This window comes from Kwoniella dejecticola, chromosome 3 (assembly GCF_000512565.2).
Source record: "Kwoniella dejecticola CBS 10117 chromosome 3, complete sequence".
In the NCBI taxonomy this organism is placed as follows: domain Eukaryota; kingdom Fungi; phylum Basidiomycota; class Tremellomycetes; order Tremellales; family Cryptococcaceae; genus Kwoniella; species Kwoniella dejecticola.
In genome coordinates, this window is record NC_089303.1 from 1,062,901 (window position 1) to 1,075,029 (window position 12,129).

General features: G+C 47.5%; 4 protein-coding genes across 4 annotated transcripts; 1 reads left to right on the forward strand and 3 right to left on the reverse strand.

The window, feature by feature from the left end:
- Nucleotides 1–257: 257 nt before the first annotated feature.
- Nucleotides 258–1,050, reverse strand: I303_102780 (40S ribosomal protein uS10; the record flags this gene model as incomplete). Its single annotated transcript, XM_018406127.2, has 4 exons — nucleotides 258–311; nucleotides 393–492; nucleotides 583–682; nucleotides 942–1,050. The coding sequence occupies 4 exons, from the start codon at nucleotides 1,048–1,050 to the stop codon at nucleotides 258–260; spliced, it is 363 nt and encodes a 120-aa protein (XP_018264621.2).
- A 1,675-nt stretch (nucleotides 1,051–2,725) lies between these two features.
- On the reverse strand, nucleotides 2,726–5,387 carry I303_102781 (uncharacterized protein; the record flags this gene model as incomplete). The annotated part of the gene is made up of 7 exons (XM_018406129.1): nucleotides 2,726–3,918; nucleotides 3,983–4,134; nucleotides 4,215–4,335; nucleotides 4,409–4,754; nucleotides 4,853–4,957; nucleotides 5,020–5,088; nucleotides 5,166–5,387. The coding sequence occupies 7 exons, from the start codon at nucleotides 5,385–5,387 to the stop codon at nucleotides 2,726–2,728; spliced, it is 2,208 nt and encodes a 735-aa protein (XP_018264623.1).
- Nucleotides 5,388–6,069: 682 nt separating this feature from the next.
- I303_102782 (uncharacterized protein) lies at nucleotides 6,070–9,325 on the forward strand (the record flags this gene model as incomplete). The annotated part of the gene is made up of 7 exons (XM_018406130.1): nucleotides 6,070–7,828; nucleotides 7,899–8,102; nucleotides 8,176–8,270; nucleotides 8,356–8,546; nucleotides 8,644–8,823; nucleotides 8,980–9,143; nucleotides 9,291–9,325. The coding sequence occupies 7 exons, from the start codon at nucleotides 6,070–6,072 to the stop codon at nucleotides 9,323–9,325; spliced, it is 2,628 nt and encodes an 875-aa protein (XP_018264624.1).
- Nucleotides 9,326–9,898: 573 nt separating this feature from the next.
- I303_102783 (uncharacterized protein) lies at nucleotides 9,899–12,118 on the reverse strand (the record flags this gene model as incomplete). The annotated part of the gene is made up of 6 exons (XM_018406131.1): nucleotides 9,899–10,260; nucleotides 10,386–10,536; nucleotides 10,608–10,753; nucleotides 10,826–11,429; nucleotides 11,517–11,699; nucleotides 11,810–12,118. The coding sequence occupies 6 exons, from the start codon at nucleotides 12,116–12,118 to the stop codon at nucleotides 9,899–9,901; spliced, it is 1,755 nt and encodes a 584-aa protein (XP_018264625.1).
- Between the last annotated feature and the right edge of the window lie 11 nt (nucleotides 12,119–12,129).

Here is a 12,129-nt window from a genome sequence, read left to right on the forward strand (position 1 = left end):
GAGCAGATTGAGCTCGCTGAATACTAGATTCGATCCTGCTGGGCTGATGAAAATTGATCCACGTTGAAACGTATTCTGTTCACTTAGTTCAGTTCCATCAGACCATCATCAGACCATCGTGTAGGCTGTCAGATCTGCAACAGCAGCGTTCTCGCGAATAAGGGAGAAAGCAGTATGCATGCGACCGATGGGAACCTGATCCGACCTGTTCAAGCGACTACTATACTCGGTGATCTCCTTGAAGAAGGGTTCCACGCTTAAGCAGCAATGGTGACCTCGACTTCGACTCCGGGTTCAAGGGAGATGGAGGTCTAGGGGAGGGAGGAAATCAGCATGAGACTTCATGTCTGATGACAGTAGGCGAAAATGGGAAAAACTGAAACGCGACTCACGATTTGTTTGACGACGTCAGCGGAGGAGTTGAGGTCGATCAATCTTTTATGGATCCGCATCTCGTATCGGTCCCAAGTCTTGGAACCTTCACCACAGGGGCTGTGGAGTAGAAAGGAGGACTCGTCAGCTGGAATTTCCAGGCGGGACTATATGATGACGGGTGACTAAGGAGCGATTGACTACACTCACGATTTTCGGGTGGTGTGCTTCAAGACCTTGGTAGGAAGTCTGACGGGGCCCTTGACTTTGAGGTCTCTGTCCTTGGCTCGGTTAACGAGGTCGGTGGAGACTGTGAGAGCGTTGTGGGCGATAGTCAGCATAATGAAGTTGTCATGTCTGTCATCTCATTCTGAGGCTCCGTTTCGTTGTCTGCCCTGTCCTCGTCCGTTTCATGCGTGGTAGTGCGCCTCTTTGGCGATCATCTTGCCACGCCTGGTATGAGACCTCATCCCAGTGACTCGCCCCTTCACTTTTCCCTACACTTTTCCGATTGTCCATCTTCGCTCACTCCGCCCGAGATCCAACGCGAACAAAAAAGAGCCACTCACACTTCTCCAAAGGCTTGACATTTCTAGAAGTCAAGGTGATTCGGATCTTGTGGATCTTAGCGGCGGAAGCACCACCGGTCTTTTCGAGATCGTCCTTGTATTCGGCCATTTTGTTTGTTTTGTCGATGATTCGATGAGAGGGGTAAGACAGCGACTTGTCTACGGTAAGGATTGGGGGGTATGTAGATAGCGGTGACTGCTTGAGGAGAAGGAACAAGTTCAACAATAACAAAAGCCGGAATATCGTTTTCAACCCTTTGCGCGATACGATTCCTCGAGTGAGTGAAGGTGTCGAGGTGAGTGAATTTTCGATAAATCGGGAATATGCGGTATTTTCTTCTTCAACAACTGCAAGCAAGCGAGCGATTCCTTTGTGGCGCTTCGAAAGAACTGTTCAGCTCCCACGTGAGTCGCAGTGCATTTTGCTTACGTAAGAAAAGGACATTCGAGATTTTCTGAAATGTTGATGAGATCCATTGTTGAGACAAGGTGCGTTATCGAGACTGCTACCTATCCTATAATCCAAGCTGAAGGCGAGACAAGTACCAAGAACAGCTATTCACACGAAACAAAAGGAAGCAAGGGCGGAACAACGAGTCAAGATGGTCAGATTGATAACGCATAACATGTTAGCGTGCCACGTTAGTGAGTCATCGTCCAGCTTGATCTGACTCGACTTATTGTCTAAACTACTCCGGCACGGCGAAGAGGTCACTGATCTCTTGAATCCATGTTCATCTGCTGCCCCACCTTACTCAATCTTCCCCGTTCTACCCTTGTCCGGTCGAATATTTTCTCAAACCGACAGAGAACTGCACGAAAGACAACTTCCCACTCTCATTCTCCGAAGTAGAACTTGTCATCCGACCGACCGAGGAAAACTTGGATTTTTTACGGAGATTCTTACCGAAGTTGGACTGGACGGCTTTGGTAGATACAGCTCGATCTGTGAGTGAGGGTCGACTCTAATGGCTGAATCAGTCTTCATCATTCTTATCGTCTTTACCATCTTCAACCTCTTTAATTTCTCATGAATGGTGAATTGAAGCAGATCAAGAGGTTAAAACAAGGCTTCTCTTCGATATCTCTCACTTTACCTCGCTACCTGCCTGCCCCATAAACGAAGTCAGCTGACTATCTCAATATACTGTCATGTCATTTCAAATAATACAGCTTGGAGACGAGAGTTTACCTGAACAAATGCCCGAGCCGTCTTCGTGGACCGACGAACAGTTGAAAGCATTACATCATGTTCTCATGGAAGTGAGTTGAGTCTCGACCCAGCTCTGAATTTTGCCTACGGAAACGCAAACGCAAATTTGAATTTGCTTGAGAGAGCCTTTGTTGATCCTTCTTCCGTTGATTTCGCAGATGCACGTGGAAGAAGGTAATATGACTTGCAGAGGGTGCGGACATGTTTATCCGATCTCGAACGGGATACCGAATATGCTATTGGCGGAGCATGAAGTTGGGCGATGAGGCGGAGATCGATGAGTCGGTATTTGGTATTTCGAGTTGAGAGAGGTTCAGGTTCAGGCATAACCAAGTTCATTTCATCTAATATGATATTTGTTGTACACATGATTTAGAGTTTACTTTAGTTTTGATTTTGATTCAACTGGTGCAAACATGCATTTATGATTGATGCGAAGTAGTCATAGCAATACAGATCATATGGCCAAACTAGGTCTCCCGCCAATCATCTCAGAACATTCGAACCGTGCATTATTGATATCCGTTGTTAAATTGTAATCATGGCACAGCGCAGATGAAGATGCCACATCTTATCTCCACCCGTTCCCTCCTCCTCCGCCGAAACCCTGTGAGGGATATCCTTGAGGCAGTGGCGCACGACCTGAGTTCTGTTGCTGCTGCTGTTGCTGAGGCGGAGGGGGTGGAGGTGCTCCGTAGCCACCTTGAGGAGGAAGACCATAGCCTTGAGGTGGTCCATGCCCATACCCTTGCCCTTGACCAATTGGCGGTTGCCCGTGCCCATATCCGCCATATCCATTCTGTCCCTGAGCTTGAGCTTGAGGTGGAAGCAGAGACGGAGGTGGTCCATTATATCCACCTTGATTAGACATCGCTCCTGATCCTGGTCCGCCGTATCCAGAGGTTGTTGGCGGTCCTCCATATCCTCCTCCTGCACCGAATCCACTTGGTCCCCCATTCCCACCTCCAGCCGCACCACCTCTTTGCCCTCTGTCATTCCCATACCTCCCTCCTCCGCCTCCGCCTCCTCCCCCATTTCCACCTCTTCGTCCGCCGCTATTATCGAACCGACCACTCTCCGGCACATTGTTCTGCCTCAGCATATCTCCTTGCGAAGGCAATGGCGCTCTATTTCTTCCGCCCGCAGCGTACCCGTCCAGTTGAGCAGGTGAGTTGATTCGCTGTGGCGCTTGTGCTTGTCCGTACCCAGATCCAGTTGCGCCGAATGGGGGTAGGGGCGTACTGGTAGTCGGCTGAGTATTGGACGTATAAGCTCCTAATCCAGGTAATCCATTTGCGCCTTGATTCATTCCTTGTCCATTGTTGCTACTCAGACCGTTGAAAGATGGATTGGCATTGACAGCAGCAACTAAATTCGATAAACCAGGTAAACTCGCTGAAGCCAAATTCGCTTTTTCGTCATTATCATGCTGAGTGTCCTTCTTCATACCTGCCCAACCATTCCCACTTTCCAGATCCATCTTGGAAAGCATGGCTTTTTCTTCGCCGAGATGCCACCTGTCGTTCTCGTGTCCGCCTGCAGGTCGCGCTCTCTGCCAGAATCGAGCGGTGAAATCTTTGGAACCTGAACACAAGAGATGACCAAGTGGATGATACGATAAGGAGAATACGGCGTCTTCGTGTGCTGATGCTAAGGAGGTGATAGGTTCGGACGGAGTGGGTGAGGTGAGGGAATAATGGTTGATCGTGCCTGCTGCGTCTCCGGAAGTGAAGAGAGAATGATGGATCGGATGCCATTGCAGACCTGTTGTTCATGTGTGTCAGCTATCCTGCCTCATAGATGGTCTTTGGACTGCTTTCGTCCTCACAATTGATTTCCTTCGTATGGCCCTTCATAGCATCTAGTTCTCTGAACGTCCGAATATCAAATAACCTGATGACTGCGTCTCCACCGGCGGTCGCGACAAGATGACCCTCGGGACTCCATACACAAGTGTTAATCGTCGATTTGTGAGAATGCCTACGGATTATCTGTAAGCAGACAGGATCTTGGATGTTGGAAGTACCTGATGGCCGAGACATCATTGTTGAAGGACTCACAGTGTACTCAGATCTTTGCCTGTCCTCGGGTCCCAAAATTTCACCAACATATCCTTACTTCCCGATACGATCAATCCCTTGGTAGGATGCCAATCGACACATCGTACGTCCCATCCGTGACCTGCGAACAGCTTTATCAATACTTTGCTTCTATAGGATAGCGATGTGGCAGTGAATCCGCAACCAAGACATACCTGATAAGACCTTTTCCTCGCGTGCTTCTCGATAACTCCAAATCTTGACCAGACCATCATCTCCACCACTCACAAACCTCTCGTCGTTGGGACTCCAGCTGACTCCATGACAAGCTTCTCTATGACCTTGAAACCCGTGAATATTCGTCAAGTGCGGAGTAAAATACTTGATCATTCCCAATTTATCCGTCGACACTAAAGCTTGACCGTTTTGCGAGTACGTGAATGAACGTATACTATCGTCGTGTACCTGTGTGATCGATTCGTAGTTGAAAGAATACCCATTCCATAAAGTAAATTGCCCTTTGTCGTTTCCTGTCAGCAACCGACGGGCGTCTGGCGTCCACTGTGAGCAAAGGAATGATCAACTTTTCGCACTCTATCTCCACACATATCTGACGAGCTGAATATAGCACCCCAGAGATATATTCACATCAGACTCACTTGTACAACCCTGGTAGGTGACCTCTCCTTGTTGATGGAAGTATGTACCCATTGATCACATATTGACGTTGAGGGATTCAACCGCAATGCTGCGGCAGGCAGTAACTGAGGAAGAGGGGTAACTCAGCTACCAGAACAATGACCTAACAATGTGTGCGAAGGCTCACGTTGACTATATCAGATGGGTTCGGATGTATAGGCGGTCTATACTCCTTGATACCTTTCATTTTGGTCAACTAACAGGTGCAAGCCATGAATTCAGCTCTTTTCGGTCTGAGCTTCAGTAGATTAGTGATCGGTGTGCACAACGTACCATTCGCCATTTGATGACACTACCTTGGTAATCCACCGTTCGCCTAGGCTTGATCTTCCTCTTCCTATCATCGCCGCCCTGGCGTGTGACCGCAGCCTGATAAGCAGCTTGCTCGTGAACTTCCTCATTATCCGGATGATTGGGTTCAAGGTATTTCGTGGGGAACCATGAATCTTGACCTCTTGTTCGGGATGGTCCGGCTACAGCGTTCGTAGACACCATCTTGTCGTGGGTCCTGTGTCAGACGATGCTCCGGTGATGAGGACGATGATGGTGTTGGTCTTCACTCGCAATGCTTGAGACAGATGCAAGGGCGAGATGTGAATTTGCATTAATGTCTGCGTCGGAGAATAGAGGTTCAAGTGCGTGCGCATAACGCCGTTAGCGTGAATGGGTGAATGAGTGCCACGTTGAAGTCATGCGTAGTCAAGTCATTCTATACAGTACATAAATATTGTCAATTCTTCATTTCTTCATCTTGACCAACATCAACAGCAACAACAGCATATAATCATCAAAGCACTGCTCAGTCATCGTCATATTCACTCTTACCACTCCCAGACTTGGCTATCCGCTGCATCATGACGACTGGACAATCTCACTAAGACGCATTTGAAGCATATTGCCAATCAATAAACCAATCAACTACACTGAACCGAATTCGTCGCTCCTTTTCCACTTACACAAATCATCAAAACATAAACATAAATAGAAATACACAAGCATCGTGCCTCCTCTATTTCTCCTCGTTAAAACAATAAACATCACGAGCACAGGTGCTGCTTCACACCCATAAGGACTCGACTTGACCTTCTCGGACAATAGGTCATACCGTCATTATTAGGGATCAGATTCATCAGCTATATCCAGGCATTCAACCAGAATCGGAGACAGGTCACTCAACATGGTATACGATCCTATACGAGACTGCGAAGTACCTTCACCATCAGTAGTCAAGGGTGACCCTTTCAAGTACCCAACGCCGCCGACAGGAGGTTACGATAGAGATAGGGACGACGCTTCTTCAAATGGCCGCCCTTCGCTGAGCCAACAACACTCACTTTCGTATTCACCTCCCCCCGGAGGATCAGCTGGACATGGACCTGGACCCAGTAGTCTGCGGGGTCTGTTGAATGACGGGCTGCCTCCAGAGAGTCGGAGAGGGAGTGAGCGGACAGCGAGTGTATCGTCCATACCTGAAGAAGGGGAAGACGGTGGATCGAGGACCCATATCAATCGATTATTAAACAATGCTTCAACTCAACCTATATCGAAAACCAATTCAAACTCATCTTTACCTCGATCATCACCCTCAAATCCATCTCCAGGCTCGCGACAACATATGCTAGATCCTAATGGATTCCTCACTCCTGCTACCCCTGCTTTAGCTTATCCCAGATCAAGGTCAACGACCTCAAGGTCACCTCTTCCCGGTATGAGCCCCCAGAAACCGACTGTTCCTCTACCGCATACCCAGACACCGATGCAGCCGCAGATGCAGATGTATCCTCATGGACAAGCGCCTTACCCTCATGGGCAAGTCCCGTATCCTTACGAGCACGGATACCCGGTCCAGTATGGTGAATCATCGCATCCGCAACCGCATAGGAGGGAGTCTTCCGGTCCCCCTCCAGGGCATGTTCACAGCCAACAACGACCTATGTTACCTCCCCAACAACCCATACATCCTCACGAGATGTACGCCTACGAACAACGCACACCTGGCGGTGGGGGATATCAACCTCTTCCGATGCGTTCGCCAAGCATATCGGTCTCTCCGAGAAGTCAGCACCAGACGTTGCCTTACACTTCTCGACCAGGATCAGCGTCGAGCGGCTCACACCCGTTCGGCTATCAACCCCATCCCCAAGCCCATTACTCCGAAGCCTCGCCTTCGACATCTACGAGGAGGTTATCGGAAGATCAAGCTCGACCAACGTCATCCAGCTCGGCTGGAGGAGCTGGTCGGCGATACACTGACTCGGCTATCGCAGGGGGCCCGACACCAGTCCGAAGATCAAGTCAAACCTCTGCAACAGGATACCCCGCTACTGCTCCACGACTCACACCGATACGATCCCCTTCACCGATCGCGCGTGGCACGCCGTACCAACCTAAGAGAATAAGTCAACCTGGAAGCATACAAAATCCGATTGAAGCCGATGAATTAGCATATTACAAAGACAAATCAGTCCAAAACAATCCACTGCGGAGGAAGAAGAGGACGCAAAAGCCAATGCCGTCTTGGTCTGGACCTTCATCTGGACCAAAGTCCTCTTCGTTCCCCACTGAAGAAAGCAATTCGTATTTCCCTCCGCAGGATCCGTCCGAGGACCGATATCATAGATCGCAGAGTTATGTGGACGATCGAGCTTCGATTGGCAGACCATCCGTGACTCCCACCCCAGGATCTGCATATGGTGGACATGGAGGCCAAGGGAATTATCCGCCAGCATTCGAAGAACCACCTACACCTAGCAATCGTGGTCAATTGCAAAGAGGCAGAAGACCGGTGGGAAATGGATATGATGGACAACCCCAGAATCACCTGAAGAGGCCAAGTGATAGAGACGAGGTTTACTATGGACAGGGCCATGACTTACAAAGGCGGAAAGTCAGCGAAACGCACTATGTTGGAAACAACGCAACTGTTGCGGATCATTGTAAGCGGATCCCTTTCCTCCAACTTTCCCAAAAGGAAATATATAGGCTGACAGGGACTTATGAGCGAAGACAATTCGCGGCCTGAAGTAGGAGTGGAAGGGCGAGAGTTCTCACCTATAATAGGACTGAAGAAGTTTAATAATTGGATAAAATCAGTCTTGATTGGTAAATTTGCGCATCGGCACCAAGGGAAGGTGTTGGATATAGGTTGTGGGAAAGGTGGAGATTTGAATAAGTGGAAACAAGCTAGGATCATGCTCTACGTTGGACTAGGTCAGTACCAATCACTTGCTCTGATAACGTTGCTTCACGACGATCTACGCTGATCTTGCGTACTTTTCCTCAGATATTGCTGAAACCTCGGTACAACAAGCTGCTGAGAGGTATCAGAGGATGCAAGGTCGTTTTGATGGTTTCTTCTTCGCTTATGATTGTTACTCTGTAAGTGATCTTTGCGGAGCTCATCCTCGATCGATCTGATCTGCCAGAAGAAGCATTTGAGCTTATAGAAATGGTGGTTATGCAGAAACCATTGGGCGATATCTTGCCAGAACAGCTTCAACAGAAAGACCTTTACGACAACGTCACCATGCAATTCTGCATGCATTATGCCTTTGAGTCGGTCTCGAAAGTCCGAATGATGATTGAGAACGTATCGCGGTATCTGCGCAAAGGCGGGGTGTTTATCGGTACTATTCCCAACGCCGAGTTATTACTGTAAGTGATCGTTTCGTGTCAACCTATCTTTCCCAAAACAAATGTCAAGTCGATGGACTGATTTGTATGCGTTATGCGATCTGTGTTGTTTGGGTAGGTCGAAGTTGAATGAATTGCCAGAGGACGACCCAGAGTTGAAATTTGGGAATTCGTGTTACTTTGTGCAATTCTCCGAACGGCGCCATAAAGGGATATACGGCCATCAGTATAGGTTCTTCCTTACGGATGCAGTAGAGGATGTACCTGAATACGTAGTAGACTGGGACAATTTCGTCAAGTGAGTTCAGTTATTCATACCTTCCTCCCTACACTCCCTCCCAACTCATTCAACGGATGGGTCATTGGGAATCAGTCTTCCAAAAGTTATTTCGCATTGCGACAGACAGCCAGACTAAGACTAATGCTGATTGTGGGTTTCATCAAATCAACTTAGCCTCGCAATGGAATATAAACTCCGGTTGGTCTACAAGAAACCATTCCATGATATCCTCCAAGAAGAGAAAGAGTCGCGCGATTTCGGACCTTTGCTAGGCAAGATGGGAGTGATCAATCATAATGGGGAGAGTGCCATGGATGAGGATCAATGGGAAGCTGCGAGTGAGTCTGAGTCTGGATTTGGGCTTGGGTCTGGATTGGAATTGGATCTCCATTCATTTGACACTATTCTGCATGATATGTCAAAACCTCTTTCCTCGTTTGATATCATACAAGTATTTGGCTGATCATTCACATCTTCTTCCACAGATCTATATATGGGCTTCGCATTTGAGAAGATATAACCCATCCAATCAGTATTAAGAGCCGAAGCGCCGAAGCATCTCATCGGATCTCGAAGGGTGTTCGCTGTTCAAATTCGTATATAACATACAATATATCACATATATCTATCTCAAGCAAATTATCATTGTTATTATCATTATCATATTTGTGTTCGAGTCCTACTTCGTCCTTGAATAGCAATGACGGCAGTAGCTCTGGAAGCTTCTGCGGAAAGAAGAATTACAGAGAGCAAGATCTCTCGAAGATGGGATGGAATACGGAATAACGCCTTGTGTGTATCTAGGCGCGGCGGTAGTATGGTAGTACGGAGGAAGGGTCCGTTGATCTGCAGATCTGCACAAAGATGAGGATGCATCATATCTGTATCTGTGAAAGACGAAATCCTCTGATTCTTCATGCATTGATCGAGCATCGCGCACGGTCTATGTATATGTCCTTTTTACATGATCACATCATATAAGATCGTACATCATACATCAATCCCGTCGTCATCATCTTCTGATCTATGACTGATTGATTGATTGCTCGAAGTCAGATCCACTCCATCCAATTTACAATTTTGAGTTGAGAAATCAATTATCACTCAGATCCCTCCTTTCCCAAACTTGTATAACGGTCTCTCCCAAAAACACAATCTCCGGCGTCACATTCTCCACTCTGAGATCTTGCATCTCGTACCATTTCTCGCCTTGTTCCTGCCTCTCCTTCCCTTCTTCATCCACCATTAACGACGTCGAGTGCTTGTTTCCCGCTCTAACATGGATTTTCCAGGTCAAGGAATTCTCATCGGATGCATCTCCAGCTTTTTTCTTCTTCGACGTGATTCCTGGCCCGGTGCCGCTCGTTTCCGTGGATGCTTTTGTCGTGTCCAGAGTAACGTTTGAGAGGAGGTCGTATTGCGTATGCATTGGATCAGTCGGTTTAGGGTCGACATCTATTCCACAATTCAACAGGTCAGAGGCAAGACAAATTCTGATGTATTGTAATAGCGAATCGATACGATCCGCAATCTCAGACCACAGGTTGGATAACTCAAAGGAAAAACGCATCTCCACTCACAATCAGTCACATCTACCCCTCGTAATGGGAAATTGACTATAGTCGGATTACGCTCGGACACGAAGTTGTTCTTTGTGAATCGCTTGATATGTAAGATCAGGTACGGGGGAAGTTTGGTCAGATGATGTCGTTTTAACGTTGGTCCGAATTCCTATATTCCGTCATTAGCAAAGTCGACAAGGCGCGATAGAAGAAGGTTTCTTGGATAAGGCTAAAACTCACCTGAGTCGTCTTTCCATCGAATTTAGCAAGTATAGTGGACAGCGGTACTTGCGGTATAATCTTCTTCTCGTTCACATCCGTGAACAATGGCGTAGCAGGTAAGTCTAGAGCCAGGAAAAGGAAGGGCGAAGATATGGTTTGTATATCTGCGGAAACACGAGTGATGATTGAGCGTCATAGCTCAAAGCCTCAGCCTTCTTCGAAATCAACAGACTTACCTCGTCCAATATCAAATACCGGTCGAGAGTATTCCTTATGAATGATAACCTGTTGAGTCTGAATTTGGACTTTTCCTTGGAACGATTTGTATATAATCGACGAATTGGATTTCTTGTTCCCACCCAGATCTCTATGGAGGGTGTTGATCAACCAACTGAGGAATTCTACCGGATCACCCGGCTCGGTAGTCTTGAATTTCCCATTACTCCTCTTGTTCACTTCCTGAAGAAACTCATGCGGGGATATTTGCGATTTGAACAGGTGGTTGTTCCATAATCTTTTCGTCAATGTCGATAATCTCCTTACTAATTCAGTCGGTTTGTTTTCGAGCCTCAACTCGGGCGTTGAAGGATCCAGGAAGAAATTCCGTATAGGCGGTATGTGAAGTAAAAGCTGAATAATGACATTGAGGTAATCATTGGATTTTATATTGTTGATTCCTATATATCCGGGACGATACGATTGGTTGTTCAGCGTGTACGCAATCTGAGAGCCGGAGGACAGTTTCTGGATGTCTTTGTTGGTATATCGCGGATTCAGGACATGAATTATATCGTTCAATGATGGATCCGAAACGAGGTATCCCTCCGGCAAGACGTAGAACTAGATATGCAGTAACGTCAGAATATCCTGTTTTCGTTGATGAAGCGGTGAGACGGTGTCAAAAGCTAGGTAGACCCTTGCGCTTACCTTCTCAGTGGACAAATTCAGCCATACTCTGTGATTATCGCCTACAGCATGACGGTACGCCCAACTGCCTCTACCTCTACCCTGAAAATACTTGCCGCATACTAGACAGGCGTACACGTTGATATTGCTGAGTGATTTCGAGCACAGTCTTTCGAAATCGAAATCTAGATTTTGTCGAGAGATCTGAAATCGGTACATCATAAATTTTTAGGAGAATCAGCATGTGGTCCGCACCGAGCAAAGCGATCACGGAGTACACAGGGCAGGAAGAATCGATGAGATCGAAGGCTCACCGTATCAAGATACATATCTCTATGACCTTCATCTTCCGCTTCGCCCTTTATGATACCTTGCTCCTCCTCATCTTCTCCGTCATCACTATCTTCTCTGGCGTTGGCATTGGCATTGGAGGTGGAAGCGACAGGTAAAGAAGGTGCGGAAGAAGCTACCGGTGCAGAAGACGAAGTACCGTTCGCATGTCCGTTAACCTGGTTTTGATCTTTGTTCGAAATTGATGGGGATGAAGGGGCAATTACTCCCTCCAGCGAATTTTCGAGCCGCTGTCGCTTAGCGGCCGGCGGTGAAGTAGGTGGAGAAGCCATGCTTTTAATGC